We start from the raw sequence: 27,246 nt of genomic DNA, 5'->3' as shown, positions 1-27,246 counted from the left end.
TACAGACCATTGTATTGGGGTTGTATTGGGTGGAACGTCCCATCAGTGCAAGCGTTGCAGCTTGCCAGATGAAACAATCTCCCCTCTCCTCTCCCTGTAGGCTGTCTCTGGGGGTTCTTCAAGCCAATTTCAGGGGCTGCAGGGGAAGGAGAGGGGGGAAGTCCTGTTGTGTAAGCAGAAGCCCTTGTGCAGGACTTCTGCTGATGGAACTCGTTAGGTGAATTCTGCCCATTGTGTATCTTCAGACAACTTACTAATTCTAAGTCTGGATTCTCCATCTGTAAAACTGTTCTCCACCTCCCATTTCCTATGTGTATTTCAAAGCTGTATACTAGTTTGTCAAGACCCTTAACTCCCTGTCATGACATATGCATTATTCCCTTTGTCCATTAGGACGATTGCCGGTGTCTGCAAAATGTAGAAGGTCCAACCTGTAGCATCTGCAAACCACTTTACTGGCATCTGGCCAGAGAAAACCCGTATGGATGCATAGGTAAGGCTGTGTTGATACAAACAGTGCTTTTTCTGGGGGTACGCATACCCCTAAACATTTTGTGAATCTAAGTTTGGCCTCATTGAGGGGCACTTTTTCAATATGAGTAGGAAAATGAGAGTACAGTGGTGCCTCGCAAGACGAAATTAATTCGTTCCGCAAGTCTCTTCGTCTTGCGGTTTTTTCGTCTTGCGATGCACGGTTTCCCATAGGAATGCATTGAAAATCAATTAATGCGTTCCTAGGGAAACCGCCTTCAGACCAGGTCCGGGGACAGTCTGTCCCCGGACCTCTTCTGAAGGCTGGGGGGGGGGGGGACAAGGGCTTTTCTTCCCACCCCCAGCATTTTAAAAAACCCCGGGACAGCGGAGGACTTCTCCGCTGTCCGAGGCGATTTAAAAGCCCCTGGGAAGGCAGGCAGGGGGGACAAAGACTTTCGCCCCCCGCCCGCCTTCAGAAGGTGTTCCCGCCCCCGCCCCGCTTCGGAACAGCTTTCCGAAGTGGGGCGGCTGGGGCAGGTGTCCCCGCCCCCCCTCCCCACTTCGGAACAGCTTTCCAAAGTGGGTCGGCTGGGGCAGATGTCCCCGCCCCCCCTCCCCGCTTCGGAACAGCTTTCCGAAGTGGGGCGGCTGGGGCAGATGTCCCCGCCCCCCTCCCCGCTTCGGAACAGCTTTCCGAAGTGGGGCGGCTGGGGCAGATGTCCCCGCCCCCCCTCCCCGCTTCGGAACAGCTTTCCGAAGTGGGGCGGCTGGGGCAGATGTCCCCGCCCCCCCTCCCCGCTTCGGAACAGCTTTCCGAAGTGGGGCGGCTGGGGCAGGTGTCCCCGCCCCCCTCCCCGCTTCGGAACAGCTTTCCGAAGTGGGGCGGCTGGGGCAGGTGTCCCCGCCCCCCTCCCCGCTTCGGAACAGCTTTCCGAAGTGGGGCGGCTGGGGCAGGTGTCCCCGCCCCCCTCCCCGCTTCGGAACAGCTTTCCGAAGTGGGGCGGCTGGGGCAGGTGTCCCCGCCCCCCCTCCCCACTTCGGAACAGCTTTCCAAAGTGGGTCGGCTGGGGCAGATGTCCCCGCCCCCCCTCCCCGCTTCGGAACAGCTTTCCGAAGTGGGTCGGCTGGGGCAGATGTCCCCGCCCCCCCTCCCCGCTTCGGAACAGCTTTCCGAAGTGGGGCGGCTGGGGCAGATGTCCCCGCCCCCCCTCCCCGCTTCGGAACAGCTTTCCGAAGTGGGGCGGCTGGGGCAGATGTCCCCGCCCCCCCTCCCCGCTTCGGAACAGCTTTCCGAAGTGGGGCGGCTGGGGCAGATGTCCCCACCCCCCTCCCCGCTTCGGAACAGCTTTCCGAAGTGGGGCGGCTGGGGCAGATGTCCCCGCCCTCCCTCCCCGCTTCGGAACAGCTTTCCGAAGTGGGGCGGCTGGGGCAGGTGTCCCCCCCCCCTTCGGAACAGCGTTTTAAAATGCTGGGGGTCGGGAGCGAAGCGCTCCCGACTCCCAGCATTTTAAAACCTCCCCGGGACACGGGGAGATTTTAAAATGCTGGGGGTCGGCAGCGCTTCGCTCCCGACCCCCAGCATTTTAAAACCTTCCCGGGACACGGGGAGATTTTAAAATGCAGGGGGTCGGCAGCGCTTCGCTCCCGACCCCCAGCATTTTAAAACCTCCCCGGGACACGGGGAGATTTTAAAATGCTGGGGGTCGGCAGCGCTTCGCTCCCGACCCCCAGCATTTTAAAACCTCCCCGGGACACGGGGAGATTTTAAAATGCTGGGGGTCGGCAGCGCTTCGCTCCCGACCCCCAGCATTTTAAAACCTTCCCGGGACACGGGGAGATTTTAAAATGCTGGGGGTCGGCAGCGCTTCGCTCCCGACCCCCAGCATTTTAAAACCTTCCCGGGACACGGGGAGATTTTAAAATGCAGGGGGTCGGCAGCGCTTCGCTCCCGACCCCCAGCATTTTAAAACCTCCCCGGGACACGGGGAGATTTTAAAATGCTGGGGGTCGGCAGCGCTTCGCTCCCGACCCCCAGCATTTTAAAACCTTCCCGGGACACGGGGAGATTTTAAAATGCTGGGGGTCGGCAGCGCTTCGCTCCCGACCCCCAGCATTTTAAAACCTTCCCGGGACACGGGGAGATTTTAAAATGCAGGGGGTCGGCAGCGCTTCGCTCCCGACCCCCAGCATTTTAAAACCTCCCCGGGACACGGGGAGATTTTAAAATGCTGGGGGTCGGCAGCGCTTCGCTCCCGACCCCCAGCATTTTAAAACCTCCCCGGGACACGGGGAGATTTTAAAATGCTGGGGGTCGGCAGCGCTTCGCTCCCGACCCCCAGCATTTTAAAACCTTCCCGGGACACGGGGAGATTTTAAAATGCTGGGGGTCGGCAGCGCTTCGCTCCCGACCCCCAGCATTTTAAAACCTCCCCGGGACACGGGGAGATTTTAAAATGCTGGGGGTCGGCAGCGCTTCGCTCCCGACCCCCAGCATTTTAAAACCTCCCCGGGACACGGGGAGATTTTAAAATGCTGGGGGTCGGCAGCGCTTCGCTCCCGACCCCCAGCATTTTAAAACCTTCCCGGGACACGGGGAGATTTTAAAATGCAGGGGGTCGGCAGCGCTTCGCTCCCGACCCCCAGCATTTTAAAACCTCCCCGGGACACGGGGAGATTTTAAAATGCTGGGGATCGGCAGCGCTTCGCTCCCGACCCCCAGCATTTTAAAACCTTCCCGGGACACGGGGAGATTTTAAAATGCAGGGGGTCGGCAGCGCTTCGCTCCCGACCCCCAGCATTTAAAAACCTCCCCGGGACAGGGGGAGATTTTAAAATGCTGGGGGTCGGCAGCTAACGCTTCGCTCCCGACCCCCAGCATTTTAAAATCTCCCCGGGACAGAGACTTCTCTGCTGTCCCTTGGAGATTTTAAAATGCTGGGGGTCGGCAGCGAACGCTTCGCTCCCACCCGCCAGCATTTTAAGATCGCCCCCGGCAGGCGGGGGGAAGGCAGGCGGGGGGGAGCAAAGACTTTTGCCCCCCGCCGGCCTTCAGAAGAGGTCCTCTTCTGAAGGCCGGCTGTGGGCGAAAGTCTTTGCTCCCGACCGCCAGCATTTCCCTATGGGCTTTCGTCTTGCGATGCAAGCCCATAGGGAAATTCGTCTTGCGAAGCGCCTCCAAAACAGAAAACCCTTTCGTCTTGCGGGTTTTCCGTCTTGCGAGGCATTCGTCTTGCGGGGTACCACTGTACCTCTAAACATTTTTTTAAAGAAACAAGCACTGTACACACCTCATGTTATATTATAAAAATAAAGCCTGTGGTTTTTCCTGTTCTCAGCCCAGTCCAGGTCCTCCAGACCTGCCACTATTATCTTTTATACAGCAACCCTAAGAAAATGATAGTACCTGTACACATTTGAGGTTCCAAAGGGGCTTCACTGACTGACACGGATGTGGACATGGTTGCGAAGGCCTTCACTGTGCAGTCTTAAACCACTGACTTTGGATTCAGCTGCCTTGTATATTGCAGAAGGTTTTGTCCTCCTCTTTTAGTGAAAGCACAATTCTCACAGGCTGAGAGTATCAAACAAACCAGTTGCTTAAAAAAACACACCAAAAACACCACTCTGTTTCCCATTAGTAACACAGATGCCTAATGATGCATAGCCAAATTCTGTTCTGCAGAATCACTTGATGTAAATTTAGCAGAGTTAGGCAACATACACTTGCAAAACTCATATAGCAGCCCTTTGGGGCCTGGGATTATAATGAAAATGACACAGAATAAAGGATTTAAGCCTCTGTTCCTATACACCACAGTCTTGATCTGGATCAGGGTCATCTACAGCTGCTATTTAAAAATAAAATTAGAAGTACACAAATGCAAGCATGCTTTTGCAGCACATTCCTGTAAATATTTACTCAGAAGTAAGTTCTCTTAAGTTCAATGAAACTTAACTCCCAGGTTCAAGGGCTATATAATTGCACCCTCAATCTAGTGTTTGATTTGGCACAGAGTGAGGCCATTTTGCCTGGAGAAAATTGTTTATTTACTTGCCCAAGAAGCCTCCTGTTGGTAGTTTTCTGGAAAACACCTGCCTTTTTCATGGACTGCCTAGAGTTATGTTGAGATGCAGAACATGGAAAATAAGTACAACAATAACTGGAAGCATTTTCAAAATGTTCAGCAATGCCCAAAGTGTATCTGATAGGTCTAGACAGCTTGCTGTGTGGAAAGGAGTCTTAAAATAGCTTTCCCTCCCAAAGAAAATTCATGTCACTTTTATGGTAACGTGCCTCCACCAATCTAGCAAAAGATAAAGGAATCATTAGTACTGAATTCCACTTACATGGTAACAGAATGTGGCAAGGTCAGCAAAGATTCCCTGGAGAGTGGTTGTGATGGTAAGGTTTTCATAGCCCCAGGAGAATTACTGAGGAAGATAACAGATAGTCAACCTAGCAGGAACACATGCAAGATACTTACCCCCCAGAATTTCTATGTTTGGGGGAAATCAGGAGCATATCTCTGTCTCATGTGTACCTCCTCCATCATAAACTTAATACCTGAAATGGAACAGCCCATATTTATTTTAAAGTGGAATCTCCCTGTCTGTGTAATCCTGGCCTTGTTTTCATTAAGGGTCTGGAATGTGAAATCAGAGGGAGCTTCCACTCAAACAGATGCTATCTCCTAGTTCTGGAGTTTTGCTCTGCAGATGGGGATGGAGAAGGGATGGAGGGGGCAGACAGGCTCATCTCACCACAGGTAGACATTCCACGTTAGAGTATTATATGAACCCTAAGTCTTTCTGGATTTTGGTCTTATAATTTAAAAGGCAGAGAGTTCCTTTAGGCATGCCTGTTGTCTAGCCCTCATCCAGCAGATGTCAATCATATAAAGGTTTCTAAGAAAATGGTTTCAGGTGGATACGTTTGTCTTTACAGAGTGCCAGTGTGAGGCATCTGGAACACTGAGTGGAGTCAGAGAGTGTCGGCAGGTAAAAATATTCAGTTTTCACTTATGTGTTATTCAACTTTTTTGGCTGAACAAATCCATATCAAGCACCAGCTCTCACACTGGTCTACAGCCCCAAATGTGTGGGTGGGAAGGACATTGGCATCCCAATATTCTTTGTTACTTGGGTGCAAGTCTTGCTTTTTAGGCCCAATTTAAAACTTTGCTTTTCATCTTTCTGAGTTCTTGGTGACATGCATGAATGTCCCCTCCAGGTGAGGTACTACAAATGTCAATGAGTGAAAAAGCCTTCTCAGTAGTGACTCCCTAGTTTGTAGAATGCCTTCCCCAGAGAGACCCACCTAGCACCTACCCTAATGTCTTTTCATTGCCAGGCAAACAGGATGACAGCCTAGTTTTACCTCAGTGAATTTTATTTCTCCGCTCCCTCTTTTAAAACTGGTTTAATTCTGTGCATTTTTATCCCTCTCTCTGTTTATCCCTTTCTCTACATTTTGATCTGCTGTGTTTTATTTGTTGGCTTATATTGTAATCTTTTTATTTTTGAATTTTTGGTCTACATTGTAAGCCTCCTAGAGAAGCTTTTTTATTAGGCAATTGAAAAATAGCCTACCTAAATAAACAAACAAATAAATACAATACTGAATTAAATAAGAACTACTCCCATGTAAATGTTCGTATCTGTATCCCAAGTAGCTTGCTTAGCAAGTTGGTGTCAGGTTTAGCTAATTTGTATAAATGAGCTCCCTCACCCTGCCAAAGTTACCCATGACTGGCTGACTTCAAATCTGGCAAATCACAGGAGCAACTTACTACTCTAGTCTACTATTAGAACAGGGCCCCACAGATATTATTGGGCTCCATCCCTATCCATGACAATGCTGGCTGGGAATGCTGGGATTTGGAGCCCAACAGCGGCTCAAGGACCCCATCACTAAACTAGAACCTGAGAGATAATTCCCCATAAGGCTATCCTGCAGAAGTGGGACATTTGAGTTCTTTCCTTTTCTATATTGTGATCTCTTTGTTTGCAAACCAGCTCCCACCTAATGCCACAACCATCCATTCGTGCCTATTTAAAAATATTTTAGGTCATTACTAAAGATTCTTTTGAAATAAGAAATGTATCAAAGGAAAACTTGAAAGCTTCTCCACCCCTTCCCCTTATAGGTGGATGGTGAATGTTACTGCAAGCCTAACGTTTGTGGAGATTCGTGTGATACTTGTGAAGATGGTTATTACGGCCTAGAAGACAATAATTATTTTGGATGTCAAGGTACAGTGTGGTTTAGTTACTACAGGACATGTTTCTAAAAAACATAGTCTACAAATCACTCCTATATAACATATTTGCATATGAACTTTTATTATCGTTTCTTACCAATGTGAGCCTTCTGTTTAAATTTTGGTAAGTGACAGTGGTAAGTTTTCAGTATTGAATATCTGCTTCCTTCAACACAGATCGCTCTTTCAATTGATGGCCTTAAGCTGTGTTCACACTCCTGATTACTGTGCACTTACTGTGTTGCCAGTGCAGAGTTTTTGAGAGTCAGTGTGGTGTAGTGGTTAGCGACCCAGACTTGGGAGACCAAGGTTCTAGTCCCCCCTCAATCTTGGAGCAAACTTTGTGACCTCAAGCCAGGCATAGTCTCTCAGTCTAACCTGCTTCACAGGGTTGTTGTGAGGATAAAATGCAGGATGGAGAACTATGTCAGCCACCTTGGAGGAAAGGTGGGATATAAATAGAAAACAGACTACTGTTTTAATGAGTCCCTGCTTATCTCATTCTGTTTGTGCTACTCTTCTTTCCCTTCAGAAACAGGGACTCATTCCAACAGTGACCTGCAGTAAAACAGCCATAGCAATTGGGGCAATGTCAGTTCTTCCTCCTCTGCTCTTTCCTAGCTCTTGATTGTGTGTGAGAGATGGAGAGGTGACTTTGGATCTATACAGGTACTTTGTTGAGCATCTGCTGTGATGACTCTGGGTCTGTGCCAGCCCACTGCAGAAAGTCATACATATACATTTTTGAGAATTGATCTTGAGCATAAACAATGCGGCACTAAAGTCATTTACGGAAAGGCGGAGAGTGTTCTTCCCATCTCTTTATCCCAGAAAACCTACAAATCTTTCTTCTGGCATCATATAAGGTAAAGGTAAAGGTACCCCTGCCCGTACGGGCCAGTCTTGACAGACTCTAGGGTTGTGCGCCCATCTCACTCAAGAGGCCGGGGGCCAGCGCTGTCTGGAGACACTTCCGGGTCACGTGGCCAGCGTGACATCGCTGCTCTGGCGAGCCAGAGCCGCATACGGAAACGCCGTTTACCTTCCTGCTAGTAAGCGGTCCCTATTTATCTACTTGCACCCGGGGGTGCTTTCGAACTGCTAGGTTGGCAGGCTCTGGAACCGAGCAACGGGAGCGCACCCCGCCATGGGGATTCGAACCGCCGACCTTTCGATCGACAAGCCCTAGGCGCTGAGGCTTTTACCCACAGCGCCACCCGCTTCCCTTTCTAGTATCATATATTTTTGCTTAAAAAGTTTGGTTCTTTCCTTTACTCGCAGGGTGCAAATGCGACGTGGGAGGGGCCATAAACCGTGTGTGCGATGATCTGTCGGGTGATTGCCAGTGCAGAAGGCACATGGTTGGAAAATCCTGCAATGAGTAAGTAAGATGGAAAAGTGAAGCTTAGGCACCAGTAAATCCAATAATAATAATAATTTATTATTTATACGCCGCCCATCTGGCTGGGTTTCCCCAGCCACTCTGGGTGGCTTCCAATCAAATATTAAAAACACAATACAGCATCAAAACTTCCTTAAGATTTTGTGCTGATTCATCAACACTTGACTGGTAATCTGGCATTAACCAGCTACTTTCAACAGTGGGTGCCAAGTTCTGCGAGGGCGCTCTTTGTGACTTCACCTTGGTAGTAGTATGGAGAGGATTCGTTTCGCCATCTCCCTCCTTAACTTCTGCCATATGGTCTAATCCAGCAGGCCAGTTCTTAAGTGTTATGTCTCTTTTTCATATGTAGCAAATGAAACATTTTTAGAAAACAAAAGCATTGCCTGCCATTTCATTTTTGTATTTATGAAAGGCCTGAAAAGGACTACTACTTACCTGATTTACATCACATGAAGTTTGAAGTTGAAGATGGTACATCTCCTAATGGAAGAGGAATCCGGTTTGGTTATGATCTTCAAGAATTTCCTGGCTTTAGCTGGCGAGGTTATGCACAGATGTCCTCAGTACAAGTATGTATTTAACTGACCAGATGTTACTTTGTGAAATAACCTTGGGAAGAAGATGTGAGTTCATTTCCTTGGTCCTGCTGGATTATAGAAGAGGCCAGAAGAAGTTAATCCCACATATACTTAAACTTCTTTTCTTTTTAAAAAGTTTATAATGGGTGTGAAGGAAACATTCTTCAGCAAAGCCTGTTTTATGCATTTACCCTTTCTCTGTGGGGAGATCTTCTAAGTGGTGACTCCACATGCCCTCTTGCATTTTCTGCAGCAGTTTATTATTTTTTATTTATTTGTTGCATTTATAGCGCAACTTTGTCTCCATGGGGCTCCAGGTGGCTTACATAGTTCATTTAATTCTCACAACAACCCAGTAAAGTAGGTTAGGTTGAGTGGTTGTGACTGGCCACCAAGGTCACCCAGTGAGTTTCATGGCCAAGTGGAGAATCGAACCCTGGTCTCCCAGGTCCTAGTCCAACACTCTAACCACTACACCACCACTGGCTTCAGTCTGCCGTGTGATTCCTTCCAGTCACTTGGAGATATATCCACACCAGGGGCAGATGCTTCCAGGAAATCCACTGTAGTTGTAGAAACTCCCCATGTGATTGAGATGACCCATATAGCAAGTTTTTCCTAGATGTAATAGCTGGAGTTGTGAGGCAGAAGTGAATATTTTTAGACTTGACCTAAGCTTGTTACAATTGAGTAGGAACATAGGAAGCTGCCTTATACTGTCAGGCCAGTATGTGGGCTGGATGAGGTAATTGTTAGGTGGATTTGTAGCTCGTTGACTGGCCGAACCCAAAGAGTGCTCACTCATGTTCCTTATTATCATGGGAAAAAGTAAAAAGTTGGGTGCCACAGGGTTCTCTCCTGGACCCATTGTTGTTCAATTATACATGACTTAGATGAAGGAATTCAGGGGATGATACCAAACTGGGAGGGGTAGCTAATGCTGCAGAAGACAGAATCAAGATTCCAGGTGACATTAACAGATTGGAGAACTGGGCCCAAACTAACAAAATGAATTTCAATAGGGACAAATTCGTCAGATTCGATACTTAGGCAGGAAGAACCACCTGCACAAATATAAGATGGGGGACACCCGGCTTGCCAATGATACATGTGAAAAGGATCTAGGGGTCTTAGTGGACCACAAGCTTAACATCAGTCAAAAGTGTGATGTAGCAGCAGCAGCAGCAGAAAAATGCTAATGCTATTCCAGGCTGCATCAACAGAAGTATAGTGTTCCAATCAAGGGAAGTCATAGTACCACTCTTATTCTGCTTTGGTCAAACCATACCAGGAGTGCTGTGTCCAATTCTGTGCACCACAATTTAAGGATATTGACAAGCTAGAACATGTAGAGTAGAGTAACCAAGATGATTAAGGGTCTAGAAACCAAGCCTTATGAGGAACAGTTGAGTGAGTTGGGCATTTTTAGCCTGGAGAAGAGGAGGCTGAGAGGAGATATGATAGCCATCTTCAAATATCTAAAGGGCTGTGACATGGAAGATGGAGCAATCTTGTTTTCTTCTGCTGTGGAAGGTAGGACCTGAATCAATAGTTTTAAGTTACAAGAAAGAAGATTCTGAATAAACATTAGGAATAACTTTCTGGCAGTAAAAGCTGTTCAACAGTGAACCAGACTTGCTTGGAAGGTGTTGGACTCTCCTTCCTTGGAGGTTTTTAAGCAGAAGTTGAATGGCCATCTGTCATGGATGCTTTAGCTGAGATTCCTACATTGCAGGGGTTGGAGTAGATGACCCTCAAGGTCCCTTCCAACTCTACAATTTTATGATTTTGTGATTCTCAATTTGTGAGCATTATAGAAAAAAATTGGAGGAATGTATTCAGTAAGTGCTGTCTTGGCATCTTTTTGGAGAATATGTTTTATTTCATCAACTGATGCTTGTTCATCCTTGGGGACGCGTTCAGAGAGATTGTTGGAGTAGCATGATATATAATGGATTCCTTCTGGTTAATCTTCATTCATTTGTATGCCTTACTCCTCTTAATCTTGGGCTTTCCCTTAGGGTTATTCTTTTAAGTTCTGTTAACCATGTCAGAATTTTACAAGGGTAAAATATAAATTTATGAACTACAACTTCTCCATTGCCATTTCCCCCCTCTGCTTTTCCTAGCCTTCAAAAACAGAACGTGCTCTTAAGAAACCTGGATCAGCCCCCAGAATATGCCTAGTTAAGATGATCCAGAGAAGAACATTTTTGGCTGTTTTATACTAATTTTAGATAGTAGAGCAGCTCAGCATTTCCTGTTTTGTTCTCATTAAGTCAACTTCATTTTTGAAGCTTTTGTTAGAGGAGGAAGGGAAGCAATGTTGACATTCCCACCCGAAACCTCTCCCCTCCTTCTCCTTGCTGCAGTGATTCTGTAGTTGGTGATCACCGATGAAAAACCAATAGGAGATGCATAGAAAAAGGGTGAGGAAGAATAATCGAACCAAATAAGTTAAATAATGCATAGAACTCTAGGCATATGCCAAATGAACTTCAGTCATCTGGTTTCAAACCTTTCCACTGCATCATTGACATCCAGTTGGATTCTCTAAGTAGTAGTTACTTGGCAACCCTAAAGTTAATACATGGAAAACCTTCATCTCAAATGCCAAGTTAAAATAGATTGGAGAAGTGCGAGGTACATCATCCATGATTTAACATTAGCACACATCATTTAACACAGTTCTTATCCTTAAGCCATGCCACATGGATACCACAGTACTATGCCAGCTTAACAGAGCAATGATATACATGTCTTCTCAGAAACACAGGAGCAGACGATGCAGGTAAGTGTGTATAAGAGTGCAGACATAAAAATGCGGACCATAGTACAGCCAAAACCTGTTATCCTTCCAGATTCATCAGGACATCATTCACAGTGAGGATCAGTAAGAAGACCTGTGCTTTAGACCTGTGTTTCATCCAAACCCACCATAACTTTTTTGATTGTCGTGTTACATTTGCTAAATGTTTCTAGACATTTTCTGTCTTTTGGGTGGTAGTATTAAAATAATATGCTTTCCTGTCCTCTTCTTTGCTTCTTTTTTCCCCAGCCAGAGGTGGTAGTACCTGTCACTGTGGCTTCTCCTAAGCTCTTCCACCTAGCACTGCACTATGTCACCTTGGTTTCAAAAAGCTGTAGAGGGAGGATGTCAATTGCTGAGGGGAAACATTTTGGCCCTAATAACACTTGTAAGTGAATTACGTTTCTTGCTAGGTTTGCCTGTCTTTCTCTTCCTTATGCCAGAAAATGCTTTTCCTTCCGCATAAATGTCTCTGTCTATATGTGTGGTACTTGTTATTCTTATTTTTCCCCCTGTAGGAATTGTGTATTTTGCTTGCACAGCTTCTGAAGATTTATCCTTTTGGTACTTTATGGCTTTTTCCTCCTTGTTTATTAACCTCCCATTTTACAGAATGAAGTAAGGATAACTCTGAACTTGGAGAAATCAAACCTCCGTTTATTTCGTGTTATCTTGAGGTATATTAATCCTGGAACTGCTGCGGTATCTGGCCACATAATCGCTTATTCTCGGCTTCGTAAAGGTAGGTAGAGCAAAATGGCAGCGGAACTCAGCTGGTAGTTGCAATGTGTCTTCATGCACTGAATTCAGTTGAACTAAAAGCTTCTTTTATGCCATGCCCACCCGTCCACCCTACATGTTGTCTGGTGTCATGTATGTTTTTGCAACAGTACAAAGACAGTTATTGTAAAGGTAAAGGGACCCCTGACCATTAGGTCCAGTTGCAGACAACTCTGGGGTTGCGGTGCTCAACTCTGGGGTTGCGGTGCTCAACTCTGGGGTTGCGGTGGCCGAGGGAGCCGGCGTACAGCTTCCGGGTCATGTGGCCAGCATGACTAAGCCGCTTCTGGCGAACCAGAGCAGAGCACGGAAACGCCGTTTACTTTCCCGCCGGAGTGGTACCTATTTATCTACTTGCACTTTGACATGCTTTCAAACTGCTAGGTTGGCAGGAGCAGGGACCAAGCAATGGGAGCTCACCCCGTCGCTGGGATTCGAACTGCCGACCTTCTGATCGGCAAGCCCTAGGTTCTGTGGTTTATTTTTATTTTTTTTCAAAAAATTTATTGGTTTTTACAATGTTAACGACAAACAAAAACACAAAACGAACAAACATAACAAACATAAATCATAACCTTATTGAAAATAACAGTTATTCACTTTGTAAAGCGACTTCCTCGTTTCCCCTTAGTTGAATTTCATTGCATATCCTTATAATGGTTTTCCAAAACCCAATTTTTATACACTTTAAATTGAACATTAACATCTTTAAATCTTCTCCTTATAGTATTAAACATATTATTTTATCAGTTAACATAAATACAATCCTAAGCCCATTAAATATCTGGAAGCTATTTCCGGTTAGTTTAGCTTAACAAATGTAGCTAAATAATCATTAAATTTCTTCCATTCTTTGTGGTGTTCCTCCTCCTTCTGGTCGCGGACTCTTCCGGTTAGGTCGGCTAGCTCCAAAAAATCCATCATCTTCATCTGCCATTCTTCTCCTGTTGGTAGTTCTTGAATTTTCCACTTTTTAGCTAACAAAATACGAGCCGCAGTTGTGGCATACAAAAATAGTTTAACATCTTTCTTGGGCATTTCCAAACCTGTTATTCCAAGAAGAAAGGCCTCTGGTTTCTTTATAAATGTATATTTCAACATTTTTTTCAATTCATTATAAATCTTTTCCCAGAAGTCTTTCACCTTGGGACAGGTCCACCACATATAAAAGAATGTTCCTTCCTTTTCTTTACATTTCCAACATATATTATCACAATTGTGATACATCTTTGCTAATTTTACAGGAGTCAAATACCATCTATACATCATCTTCATAATAGTTTCCTTTAACAAAGTACATGCAGTGAACTTGACCCCTTTCTTCCACAATCTTTCCCAGTCTTCAAACATTATATTATGTCCTAAATCTCTTGCCCAATCTATCATCACAGATTTAACTTGTTCATCTTTCGTATGCCACTCCAGCAAAAGCTTGTACATTTTAGATAAATTTTTACCTTCAGTATCCAACAACTCCGTCTCCAACTTAGATTTTTCCAAACCATTTCCAAAACCATTTCTCTTATTCGATTTATACAATTCATTAATCTGGTGGTAATGTAGCCAATTTAGCTTATCTTTAATTTGCTCAAATCATTTTAATTTATAACCTTCCTCCTCCTCTATTAATAAATCATAATATCTCTACTATTTAGTATCCATATTTAATTTTTTCTGGGCCTTTGCTTCCATTGGTGAAAGCCATCTGGGCGTCTTTCTTTCTAAAAGGTCTTTGTATTTTATCCAAACATTATACAACAATTTCCTAATTATATGATTTTTAAATGCTTTATGGGCTTTTACCTTATCATACCACAAATATGCATGCCAACCAAACACATTATCAAATCCCTCCAAATCTAATAAATCTGTATCTTCTAATTTCATCCAGTCTTTAATCCAATAAAGTGCAGCAGCTTCAAAATAGATTTTTAAGTCTGGCAGAGAGAATCCCCCTCTTTCTTTGGAATCCGTTAGTAATTTATATTTAATTCTGGGTTTCCTCCCCTGCCAGATAAATCCAGAAAGAGCTTTTTGCCATTCTTTAAAACATTTCACATTATCTATAATTGGGAGGGCTTGAAACAGAAAAAGCTTCTTTGGCAGCACATTCATCTTAATCACGGAAATCCGGCCCATTAATGACAATTTTAAGTTAGACCATACCTCTAAATCTCAGTAAAAAGACAGTTACTGTAGCAACAGTAAAAATACAAAAAGCAGTAGATAGAAAATCAGTTTAAATCCTGGGCAATCTTTTCTTTTTAAAAAAAAAAGTCTAAAACATGGCTCTCCGGAAAACCCAATCAGGTGGCGGCATGTAAATAACAGTAATTATTTTTATGAAAGCCTACAGAGTGGCAGGGATATTTAGAGAAAGACCTCTGGTGCTAGACTTAAAAACATGTAGGTTCCTTAAAAAAGTATATAAGCCAACGTTCATTGAAAAATTTAGCTTATTAATAGCTTGCTTGCCACGTTTAGTTCTTCTGACAGATATTTCCCAGGGTGGTTTCATGGAGGGCAGCCTGTTACAGAATGTGGATCGCATATATCATGGGATTTGGCTGGATCTTAATCTCATACCTCATACAGTCTATTGCAGTGCATTGCAGTAATATGTCTGACACACACTTTGAGCCTCTTCACACATAATCTTTAGCTGGCCACCCAAGGTCCCCCCCCCCAAGTGTAAATCTAAAAAATGTCATGTGGTAACCTTTAATGGATTTATTATGGCATAAGCCTTCGTGAGCTACAGTCCCTTTTATCAGACACATGAAGTGTTGTCTTGAGTTGCAGGTACAGTGGTACCTCTGGTTATGTACTTAATTCGTTCCGGAGGTCCGTTCTTAACCTGAAACTGTTCTTAACCCGAAGCACCACTTAAGCTAATGGGGCCTCCCGCTGCCGCCGCGCCACTGGAGCACGATTTCTGTTCTCATCCTGAAGCAAAGTTCTTAACCCGAGGTACTATTTCTGGGTTAGCGGAGTCTGTAACCTGAAGCATATGTAACCTGAAGCGTATGTAACCCGAGGTACCACTGTACATGGTTGGGCGGGCAGGGGGATGCACCTGCTCTTTCAGTTTGCTGCTTATCTCATTTTAATTAATAAAAATGTTGGTTTCTGAGTCATCAGGGAGTGTTTTTTAAAAATTATTATTATTATTTTCTTGTTTGCTGGCAGGGACTCCTCAGAGCAAAGGTGTTGTCTTCCCGCCCAGTAAAGAACCTGCTTTTGTCACTGTCCCAGGGAAGAGCTTTGCAGATGCATTTTCACTGACTCCTGGAACCTGGATTTTTAAAATCATGGCAGAGGGAGTCCTTTTGGTAAGATGTTTGCTATAATTACGAGGAGAAAAGAATGTTAGAGCAGTACAGTTCAGTCAAAACAGAGTTTTCATATATAGCAAAAAAAGGGGAAAGGGGGCGTGGAAGGCTATCACAGATATTACGTTTTGCAGCTTGTGCTCCCCTTCCCCTTACTTGCTTGGTTCTGAAAACCCCAGTTGGTGAAGTGGAGGTTACTGCCAGTTGGTTGTGCCTGGAGTCATGAGGCAGAGCTCCTCTTAAGAGTTTATTTATGTTGTGTGAGGGTGGACTGTTTTGTGCAAAATGGTCTCCTTCTGTGCAGAGTGCCCTTTCTCTTCTCTGCCCCCCCCCCATCATTCTCCCTTTTGACCTCTCAGTTTGCACAACATGAGGTCAGAGAAATATAGCCTCATGAGCTGTGCCTAGTTATTGGAGTGGCGGTCTCTCTGTGCTAGGCTTGTGTGCTGTGATTAGGTGCTGAATCACACCATATTCTGTGCCAGAGTGAGCAGAGGGACTGCTTTCAGTTCTATTGTCCAGGTCTGGGGTTAGTGTAAAATGATGCTGTCAGCAGCATGACTGTGGTCTGAGTGAATATAGGATTTGGGACAAGTGTACCCCTCACATGTACAACTCTACCCTGTCCCCATCCCCCCCCCCCCATTGGCATATAATTGCTGATGGGATGGTGCCACTAGCACACTGGAAGAGTTCCACTAGTCTTTCACCTCGGGTTCCCAGTGTTGGGATACTGTCAAGGAGACGGAGGCATCAGGCAGGCCCCCAGTTGTCTCTGGACGATCACCGGTCTCCCGTGGAACATCATCAGTCAATTAGTGACACGAGCCTCAGAGACATTCCAAGACCTGTGCACACCCTTTCAGCAGAGTCTCCACAACGGAAGGATGCAGACAGGAGAGCATATTTACAGCTTTATTCAACGTAGTTCAGAACAAAGGAAAAACATGACTGCTTGCCTCCGTGTCCAGGAAAACAGCTGGAACAAAAGCTATATACAAAACGGAAGTTCCCAGCGAGAGCTGGAACTAAACAGGCATGTGACACACAACAGCCTGTTCCCTTTTAAGGTGGAACGGAACTATCCTAACACCCAGATGTTGTTGGACTACAACTCCCACCATCACCAGCCAACATTTATAGATGATGGGAGTTGTAGTCCAACAGCACCTAGGACTGAAGATTGAAGAATATCATACAAATCCATTGGACATGTGGCACCATAGATCAAGATCCACTATTGTTTCCTGGCTTCCTCCACTTCTTAAAATCCCTCAGCTAGAAGATCTTGAGTACAGGACGGTGTCCTTGGGGAGCAATCCTATACACATTTACATAGGAATAAGTCAAAATAACTGGGGGCTTATATCTGAATACATGGGCTTGCATTGTTAATCTTCTGTGGAAACAGGAACCCACTCTGTTTGCAACTTATGTTGAAATTTTCACATAATTATTTTCTATGTGCTTAATAAATACGCTTATGTTAATATTGTTTTGTCCTGTTAGGATTACCTGGTGCTCTTGCCTAGCGACTACTATGAAGCCCCCATCCTGCAGATACCAGTTACAGAGGCTTGCACATATTCAGGACAGGCAGTGACATATAAGTTAGTGCACCTTTTATATTATTGAGACCATTGCCTTGGGTTGTTTTATTTGATTTTAATGGTGTCTCTTCCTCCTCTTTAAAAAGTTGTTTACAGTATGAGCACCTGCCACTGGATAGATTTTGCTGTGTGCTTGGTTCAGAAGTCAGAGTTTCCTTGAACAGAAGAGAGTACAGGAACGTAGCTTCCCAACAGCCAACAGCCAAACATCCCGTAATGTCTCATATCACTGGTCAAGAGGTAAGATGGCTCTGTTTGTGGGTAAATCTGCCATCATGTGTGTCAATTTCGTACATTCTAGTTCCACATAGGTGGCGCTGTGGTCTAAAGGCCTTGGGCTTGCCAGTCGGAAGGTCGGTGGTTCAAATCCCTGCAACGGGGTGAGCTCCCGTTTCTCAGTCCCAGCTCCTGCCAACCTAGTAGTTCGAAAGCACGTCAAAGTGCAAGTAGATAAATAGGTACCACTCTGGCGGGAAGTTAAACGGCGTTTCTGTGCACTGCTCTGGTTTTGCCAGAAGCGGCTTAGTCATGCTGGCCACATGACCTGGAAAAACTCTGCAGACAAACATTGGCTCCCTCGGCCAGTAAAGCTAGATGAGCGCCACAACCTTTGAGTCGTTCACAACTGGACTTAACTGTCAGGGGTCCTTTACCTTTACCTTTAGTTCCATGCATCCCCTGCAGTATTACTGTGTGACTTACCCATGGGGCAATCATTCTGGGGGGCAGGGTAAGGAAGGCTTTTTCTGTAGGAAAGGCTTTGGTGGGTTTGGGATTCAGCGTTCAGGAATTATGTAGCTCTCCTTCTGCTTTCTTGAAACTCTTGCATGCTTGAGAAAAGTGTTTCTTGGGAAATGGATGGCATCCCCTGCAATCCTTACTTTGGTAGTAGTCAAGTGTGGTTCAAATTTTCTTAGGTGGATCTGCAGATAAGGCTGACAGTTCCCCAAGTTGGCCGCTACGTCGTAGTCCTGGAGTATGCTAATGAACATGATCGAGGATATGTCGGCAATGTGAAGATTGACACCCCCGGGAATGTGATGGAGGCAAAAATCAATATATATAGCTGCAAATACAGGTGGGGAAATGTGGAAACTTAATTATCCATTTGGGTTGAATATCTGTTTTGTCTTTCTTTTTAAACTTGCTTACATATGCCTACCGTATACTCATTCTGAATACTGTTTTAAAATAAATGGGAATTGAGATGGGGAAGCGCCACAGCTTGGCAATAGGGCATGTGCTTTGCAGGTTCCTGGTGTCTCCTGGCAGAACTGGGAAAGACTCTTGCCTAAAACCCTAGAGGGCTGCTGCCATTCAGTGTTGACAATACTGAGCTGGATAGAACAGTGGTCTGACTCATTAGAAGGCAAATTTCTATGTTCTTGTGCTCTATGTTTGATTTAATAATAATAATAATAAATAATAATAATAAGAATTTTTATTTATACCCCGCCCTCCCCAGCCAAGGCCGGGCTCAGATAATGTATGGATTGGGCGGCTTGTGTGTGTCTCCATCTAAAGAATACAGAATAATCTGAGGGAGTGAAATACTGATTTAAATAGATTTTAAAATAATTTTCATTGCATTAATCCATAGAGAGAACTTAATTCTTTAATTCCAAACATAATTCCCTGTTTTGGATTGTATTGATTATCTGGGATCATTCCTTATTTTCCAATCAACATGATTTAAAATAGCCAGATATAAATGGTACAATCCTGATAAATAACTCACTGTTTCTTGGCTTTGGAGGAAATAAGCAAACGGTAGAAGAAGAATACTCTTTTGGGGTGGAAGAGTTCCAGTATGGTTTTTAACTACTTTTAAAATCTATTCTAGCTTTCTATGCCGCAGTGTCGTGCTTGATGAAATGCACCGAGTTGCAGTTTATGACCTTCTGGCTGATGCAAACTTCCATCTCAGGGCTTCAGCAATAGATTTTCTCCTAGTAAGTGACATTTTTCCTGTCAGGTGGGCTACTCTGGGGTCTCTAATAAGGGAACTCTTGCCACCTGGATCCATTGTGAGTCCCTGCAGGGAAAAAAGTGGAGTATAAATAAATAAATAACAATAACCACAATAATAATCCATTATTATCAATGTCCTGCCAGCCGCTGTGATGCAGGCTTTCACATATTTTTGTTTCAAAGGATCACAGTGATTGTGCGGTTCCATAATACCCCCCACAAAAATGTGTGCATATGTGTCTTTTTCAACCCTTCCCAAGTGCAAAGCAAAGGGACTGGCTATGAAGATAGGTTTGTGCGTAAATTGGTTTAAAAGTTTCATTATAAGATCTTTGCTGCCACCTTTTGGATACTTAAATATTTCCTCACTTAGCCCCTTGCTTTCAAAACAATGCATTGGCTAGCATGCATATGGAGAACGCTGGGATAAAAACCAGAATAGAATGTGGCTCCTTGGTGGTTGCATTCAAAAGGAGTTGAACTTCTGCTGGTTGCAAGGTACTGTGGACATTCATACTGAATACTCCTTTAAAAAATAAATAGTGGCTGAATAGGGGAAGGGCCATAGCTCAGTAACAGAGCCCAGGCTTTGCATTCAAAAGGTTCCAGGTCCCTGGCATCTCCAGGCAGAGCTGGGAAATATTCCTGCCTGTAACCCTATAGAGTCACTGCCAATCAGAGTTGACAATACTAGTTAGATGGACCAAGGGTCTGACAGATTCATATGTTTCTGTTGGTGAAGTTACCCAGAATTGGAAAGGAAGTGCACCCAGATCCTGTTGGCCAGGGGATTCGCCCACCCCTTTTTAAAAATTTCTCTGGAGTTAATTTCTTGGCTCACTGGTTAGTCAGTGAGATTGTTTTGCTGTTCTGTTTCTTGAATCATTGTTAGACATTTGGTTTATTTATTATTTGTTTGTTTTTAACCCTTTCTGCACTTCCTTTTCATATGATATGTCTCACAGCTTTACACAGTTAGAAGCAATGTATAGAAAGTCACTTAATGAAATCCAACTAAATAACAGAACACGGAAAATTGTGGAATAAAATGGCAGCACAATATCTGAAATATGAGCAGACAGGCAATAGCTGTTTGTTCTCAGGAATTCTCAAAGGCTTTCTTAAAAAGAAAATATTTTACCTGCCTCTGGGAAAGCAGCAAACAAAGTTCCACAGGATCTCTCACTTCCACAGGACTGGGGCTGTTACTATTCCCAAGGGAGGCTAATTTAAGTTGACCATAAGATGGATTCTGGAGCTATCAGAAGAGGTCAGCTTTTGTTTCTGAGCCTTCAGCTGCAGCCCTTGCATTGCATACATTTATTCAACTTGTCTTTATGAGAGCCTGTGCAGGATACATGGATAGGATACATGGCCGTCTAATAGGTACACATTGTGTGTTTTCAGACATTTATCTGAATTCATCAGGATTAGAACTGTGCTTCTTCAAAAATAAGTTGAGGTTTTCAATGTGCCAAATTCTGGGATACAGTCCACATTTTGTAGTTGCACAGGAATACTACCAGCTTTGAATAAATGAAGTTGGAATGAATAATCTTACTGTGGTTGAACAGTAAAAGTAGGCTGAATGCTTATTTTTTGCTTCTATTCTTAGTAAAGACCAGTGAGCAGTTCAAGGCACTGCTGTGTGACTCACTGTCAAAAGCGTACACTTCTAATCCCATATAATGGTAGAGTAGCAGCTCTTGGCCAACCACATTGCTCTCATGGCTTCTCACAAATCCTTCTAATGAAGGCAAGAGATTGTAGAAGGCCCTGTGGTCATGGAAAGGGGTTTTCAGCTCTCTGTCCTCCCTTTCCTTGGCAGGATCCTGTAGCTTACAAGCCTTCCATTCACAGGTCTCCACATACTGCACTGCCTCTTTGCTAAACTGAATTGCTTCCTTCCTTTCTTTAACAGCACAAATGGTGTGCTGTTTTCACATATTGTAGCTGCCTTATTCACATGCTGCTCTTAGCTGGAAGAAGAAAATAACAGAACCTTCATTGTCGTCTTTGTTTCCTAGCATAAAGTTTGCCTTATTCCTCTGGAAGATTTTTCTATAGAGTACTTGGAACCTAAAGTATATTGCATTGCCACTTCTGGCCATTCAGCTGATCCAAGGTAAACTGCTTTTGCTTCCATCAAGAGAAGGCTTAAGGTTCTTTCTGACCTGGGAATAACTGCAGTACCCATCATACAGCAAGGCTGCCATGTATTCCGAAATAAGAATAATTTGATCTCAGTTATGCTTTCTTCTTAGCAGAGATATGCAAGGCTTTGCCCAGAGCTGTGCACACACTCTTGAGAAATTTGGCTTGTCTGAATTATTTTAGCTTCTTTGCAAACTCTGACAAATGTTCCATCTCAGGACATTTAAAACAGTCACACACCAGTATTTTTAATTGTTATACCACAACAATGTACATTTTGTTTGTGTATTTCATTATTTCTGTGGGTTGTAAACATACCGTCCAACATGCTGAGTCCTAAAACTGGGATGTGCATCTTCTCAGCCATGCTCATGCGTGAATCATGTGACCTGCGCAAGATAAAGGAGCCCAAAAGACATGCTTTCTTCTGGGCTGTGCTCTTGCACAACAGCAGACGCCCCAAAACATGTATTTTGGAGCACTGTGTGAGATTGTGCCCCCCAAGTGTTTTTGGGGGTGAGATCTCTGCATGAAATCAAGCCACCCAAAATGGCCGCCATGCTCTCATGTGGAAAAGTGGGATGTCCCGGTTTTTCTGGGACACTTACAGGGTATGTTGTAAATATAGTAATGTAAATGGCAGCAAACAAATTGAAAATGAAATGTATAGGCTTCATATTTATTTGTACTCACTTTTCTGTGTATACATGTATATGTTCTGATTCTGTTTCCCTTTTAAAGTGCTTCATGCCTCCCCTCGCAATATGAAACTCCTCCTTCAGCCGTGGTCTTGGATGCTCTGAGGGATGGGCAGGTTGCAGAAGTGCAAAGAAATGGGATATACCAGGAGTCACTAAGTTCTCCTTTGCCATCTGCTCATACAGCTAATGGAGTAACTTTGACTTCTTCACAGGTATTTAACATTTTGAATTAAATGCGGGTCACAGTCCAGCACAGACTTGGCTGTGTTTATGTCAATTGATTTGTAGAAGTTAATATCATCTGGCATGCAGCCGAACTCTTGCACAACTGTAGGAGTTTCTCTTAAATGATTTACAATACGTTGGCCTTTTACAGAGCTTTTGCTCTGACATTAAATTCCACTACAGGTCTGGAAAAAAGCTGGTGCAGAAAGAAAGAAGTAGTTCTTGAAGCCACTAGCTTTGCCACTATTTTCCTGTAAGGACAGTCCTTAATGCAGCTTTCTAGGCCCAAGCAGCTATCTGAGAATTAGCAGGATGAGAATTCAAACAAGAGATTTGTAGCATTTTTTTAAAAAAAAATTTTTTTACAATCCTGTACATAAACTTAACCTTCTTTTTCATATAGGATACCTTCCCACACTTTCAGTTGTGCTAAGTTGAATAACCAGTAGCGTGCAAGGATGGTGCTTAGACATTGCCACACTTTGACTATAAATAGGATGAAGCTCAAAACACAAAACTTTTTTATGTTGACAGAACCAAATTACTCTGCATGGGAGAGTGCCGCATTTGGGCAGATACGTGTTTGTCATACAGTTTTACCAGCCGGAGGTCCCAACATTTCCTGTACACGTGACTGTAGATGGAGGACGACTCTGGTCAGGTGAGTTGGGTTTTGCATGGGTTTAGATATTTTTAGCATGTTTTGAGTTTTCACAGTTTTCATTTCATTTTATTTTCCATTTGTCTGTTTCAGGGTCTTATAATGCTTCATTTTGTCCGCATATTGCTGGATGCCGAGGTTTGGTGATGGCAGAAAATCGAATTGAACTTGACATCCCTCAGCACGATATCTCAGTCACTGTGAAAATTCCTAATGGAAAAATGCTTGTGTTGGTAGGGTTTGTTATATTCAAGACAATTTAATTATTATTATTATTTAAAAAATATTAATTTAACTAACTAACTAAAGTTATATTGTCACCCAATTCAGAAGTTCATTACAAAACAAATGCAAAAATTAAACTACAGTATAAAACAATGCAAACTATTAAAAACTAAAAATACATATAAAATACAGTTTTGCTTTTTTAAAAAAAACATAAGAGGACCAGGCCATACCATAAGACATACGTTATTTAAATGGCCTGGGCGAACAAAAATATCTTCCCCTGGCACCAGAAAACCACAAAGATGGCATCAGGCAAACTTCGAAGGGATGGTTGTTCCATAACTGGGATACCACTACCAAAAAGGTCATTTCCCTTGTGGTTACCTGCTTCACTTTGTTTGGCAAGGGCACCTGGAACAGAACCTCTGAAAAAGATCTTAAGATTATTTAAGCAAGCATTGTCTCAATCTATTTATCTCTGTAAAGGTTAAACCAGTTCTTTAAATTAGGCTCAGAAACAGACTGGGAACCAGTGCGTTTGACAACATACAGATGTAATATGATCAAACTGACCAGTCAATAAATCTGTAGCCCTATTCCAGACCAATGGTGATTTTCTAACTTTTTAAAAACACAGCTCCACATGCTATATACATTGTAATAGTTTAAATGGGAAGTTACCCAAAGCATAGGTAACAGTAGTATAGCTATTTTCATTGAGTCATGCAGGCAGCTGCTGCAGTTTTCTTTCAACCAGGGAAGATTCCTTTTATCTGGATAGAGACAGACAGATTACAATATTTTATGACTTAATAATTATAAAATGTTTTAGTGCTTATAACCACACATCCCCATGATGTATGTTGAATGAGCTGGTTGTTTAGAATTACAGTATTATTAAAAAAAAATACAATTATCCACCCTCTAGTAATTTCCAGTCTACAGCTATTGGTGTATGAAGGCCTGCTTTGAAGACTGTTTAGAAACAGCAATTCAAAACATTGCCACCATGGCACCAAATGAGACAAGATGTTGGGTTGGGAACACATTTCACCACATCTTTAAAGAGCTCCATTGGCTTCTGGTCTGTCTCTAAGCACAATTCAAAGTGCTGCTTCTCACCTTTAAAGCCCTCCACTGCTTGAGACCTCTGTATTTTGAGGGAATTGTCTTTCCCCCCCAATCATCTGTTTCTACTATATCAAGCTGTTCCTCAGGAGCTCTCCTGAGTGCTACCACTATGTGGCTGTAGGGGGCAATGGAGGAGAAGACTTTTTAGACTGTGATGTCCTGCTTGTGGAACTCTCTCCTGTGGGAGTCCCTCCTGGTCCCTACATTAACATCTTTTAGGCACCAGTGAAAAACCGCTTTATTTCTCCAGATTCTGTTGTGTTTTCTGTCTCTGCTGTGATATGTTTTATTTATTTCTCCTATTTTATTGGGTTTAATGGGCTGTTGTTAAGTTTCAGATGGAGGGTGGTATGCAAAATAAAAAATACTTTAAGGCCCTTGTTTTCTGGAGCGCCTACCAGTGCAGTGGAAGTGCCGTTTGCATACACATTGCATTGAAATGAATGGAAATTGGAAACAGTGCTTGGATACTTAAGATTAAACACACCATTTCATTTCTTTATCATTTTTAAAGGAACGTGTCCTGGCTGTTCCAGCAGACAGCTACAGTTATAGACTTCTTCAGAAAGACACTGTGGACAAGTCATTTGATTTCATCTATCATTGTGGTGGGAACAGTTTTTACATCAAGTAAGTCAGCCTCATATTCCATGACACCAAACACATCTGTTATTTATTATATGGGTGCCAGTTAGCTAGTTAATTTATTTTACTTACACTGTCTATGTAATGTTGCAGTGGGGAACTTGTAGTCCTCCAAATGTTGTTGGACTCCATCTCCCATCATCCCCAGCCAAGAATGATTTGAGTTGTAGTTGAACAACATCTGGAGGGCCACAGGTTGCCCACTGTGGTATTCATGGTGCTTTACAAATCACAGTTTACTTTTTTCTTTTCTTTTAACAGCCCTGCCACTTCCTCCGAATTCTGTAGAACGTCTGCAAGGTCACTTGTAGCTGCCTACAATGATGGAGCACTGCCTTGTAATTGCCACAGAAATGGGGCCACCAGTCGCACTTGCGACCCTGTGGGAGGGCAGTGCAATTGCAGACAGCACATCATTGGCCGCCAGTGTAGCAGGTGTCAAACAGGCTATTATGGATTTCCCTTTTGCAAACGTAAGGATGTCTTTAATAACTGTTGGGAGAGGTCATGTGCTGCGTTACACTTTTTTGGAATGTTGCCTAAAGTGTTTAAAGTTTCATTCTGTATTTCATTCCAGTTTTATTTCCCTTAAGTTTATAGCCTGTCCCATCAGTGGTCATCTATATGCAGGTGTTTTTTTAAATGACCAAAGCAAATACTAATGCAGCTATTGCATTTACACAAAAAGCCTTGGTTCCCTCTCTTTGTGGGGTTTTGAGAAATTATTATATTATATATGCTTGTACTATTGGTGTTCAGATGTCACTCTAAACTATGTTTTAGCAAGATGTAAATGAGCCTAGTATCCTCTTGGACTTACATGTTCCCCAATTTCCTCTCTATGTAAGCATTCGGAAGCTTTCTCCTCCGCTTTTTGTTAACCACAGTTTGTCTTACTGCCCAGACCAACAAACTGTGGTTAACAGTTAACTATGGTACTTTAAAACCATGGTTTTTGAAGCTGACTTTTTAAAGCTAGCCTTAGAGGAGGCTAGGCTCATTTATGTTTTGCTATACAATAGTGTAACGTGACATCCAAGTGCATCTGTAGTAATATCAACATTATTTCTGTTAATAGTTTTATACTGCCTTTTTGTAAACCAGTCATGACAGTTTACAACGAAGCAGAACAATAAAGCAACAGTATCATAAAAGCATTAAAGTGATAAAGCATAACTAACAGCATTACACGCAGTAGTAGGAGCACTAATACTGATTTAAAAGGCCATTTGAAAAGATATGTCTTGACACATTTTCTAACATGGAGAGAGACTGGGTACTGATCTCCGCTCTGAAAGGAGTGCATGCCACAATCTGTACCTACTCAATATCTCCTCCTAAGCAACAAACATGCACTTTCAAGATATATGTCCCCCAAAGAAAGCCATTATGTGTATGGTTTCAAATAGTGGTTTATCATATAGCTGTAACTGTTATATGACATCCTGTCTTCTCACCATTTCCCCTTATTTCTGATTTAAGTTGTAAGTCCCATGCTGGCATGAAGCTGGTTTAGAGATGGGGCTTCAGAGGAGAGCTGTGGAGAACACACTGGGCAGATCTCAGTAGAGAGAAAGAGGTAGAGGGCAGTGCAGCAGTGCTGGCCTCTCCAGTTTTGAGGTCCAGGTCTGTGTACAGCTGCAAGTCTTTCTTGTCTGCAAGGCTTTCAAGTCTTTCTTGCGCCTCAAAAAACCCTGGCAGCAGAATTATACCTTCATGTTCTTCCCAGTACTTGATGAGATATCTGAGATGTTGTCTTTTTCTAATTGTTTTTTATTGTGCTTTTTGTGTTTGTTATTTAAAAACCTAATTAGAAAGTATGACGGAAAAGCCTAGCGCTTGTCCCAAATAACTACTTCCTGTAGCATATGTATGTTTCATTTTTCACTTTTTAAACTCTTTTAAGACCATTATATGATAAAGTTGGTATGAGGCAAAACAAGCTCTAGTGGATTTTTAAAAAAACTTCTATTCAAATTTAGATGAACTTGCATATACTGGTATACAATATTGTTCATGTGTTAAATGGTTCTCTCAATCCCAGCATGCAGTTGCGGGCGGCGACTTTGTGATGACATCACTGGAAAGTGTATTTGTCCTCCTCAAACCGTTAAGCCCAGATGTGAAGTGTGTGTGAGGCAGCACTTCGGCTATCACCCCCTTACTGGCTGCGAGGGCTGCAATTGCTCCAGGAAAGGCATTATTAATCCGGGAAATGCTGAATGTGATAAAATTGTTGGGCAGTGCAAGTAAGTCCATATTATCAGGCTACAGTTTAAACT

At 43.4% G+C, this 27,246-nt stretch overlaps 1 protein-coding gene across 2 annotated transcripts in view; it reads left to right on the top strand.

The window, feature by feature from the left end:
* Positions 1 to 27,246, top strand: part of LAMA3 (laminin subunit alpha 3) — a 137,896-nt gene that overhangs the window by 48,930 nt on the left and 61,720 nt on the right. For both annotated transcript variants that reach the window (XM_077933094.1, XM_077933093.1), the window contains 18 exons: positions 394 to 493; positions 5,420 to 5,472; positions 6,621 to 6,726; positions 8,016 to 8,115; positions 8,552 to 8,708; positions 12,139 to 12,268; positions 15,496 to 15,638; positions 17,148 to 17,248; positions 17,335 to 17,488; positions 18,166 to 18,326; positions 19,092 to 19,200; positions 21,247 to 21,344; positions 22,115 to 22,286; positions 22,834 to 22,960; positions 23,054 to 23,193; positions 24,834 to 24,949; positions 25,226 to 25,437; positions 27,009 to 27,213. In XM_077933094.1, coding sequence (XP_077789220.1) covers positions 394 to 493; positions 5,420 to 5,472; positions 6,621 to 6,726; positions 8,016 to 8,115; positions 8,552 to 8,708; positions 12,139 to 12,268; positions 15,496 to 15,638; positions 17,148 to 17,248; positions 17,335 to 17,488; positions 18,166 to 18,326; positions 19,092 to 19,200; positions 21,247 to 21,344; positions 22,115 to 22,286; positions 22,834 to 22,960; positions 23,054 to 23,193; positions 24,834 to 24,949; positions 25,226 to 25,437; positions 27,009 to 27,213 — 2,384 coding nt within the window. The remainder of the gene's footprint in view (positions 1 to 393; positions 494 to 5,419; positions 5,473 to 6,620; positions 6,727 to 8,015; positions 8,116 to 8,551; positions 8,709 to 12,138; positions 12,269 to 15,495; positions 15,639 to 17,147; positions 17,249 to 17,334; positions 17,489 to 18,165; positions 18,327 to 19,091; positions 19,201 to 21,246; positions 21,345 to 22,114; positions 22,287 to 22,833; positions 22,961 to 23,053; positions 23,194 to 24,833; positions 24,950 to 25,225; positions 25,438 to 27,008; positions 27,214 to 27,246) is intronic.

This window comes from Podarcis muralis, chromosome 8 (genome assembly GCF_964188315.1).
Source record: "Podarcis muralis chromosome 8, rPodMur119.hap1.1, whole genome shotgun sequence".
Taxonomy (NCBI): Eukaryota; Metazoa; Chordata; class Lepidosauria; order Squamata; family Lacertidae; genus Podarcis; species Podarcis muralis.
Note: the sequence above shows the minus strand (reverse complement) of the source record. Positions and strands in the feature narration are given on the sequence as shown.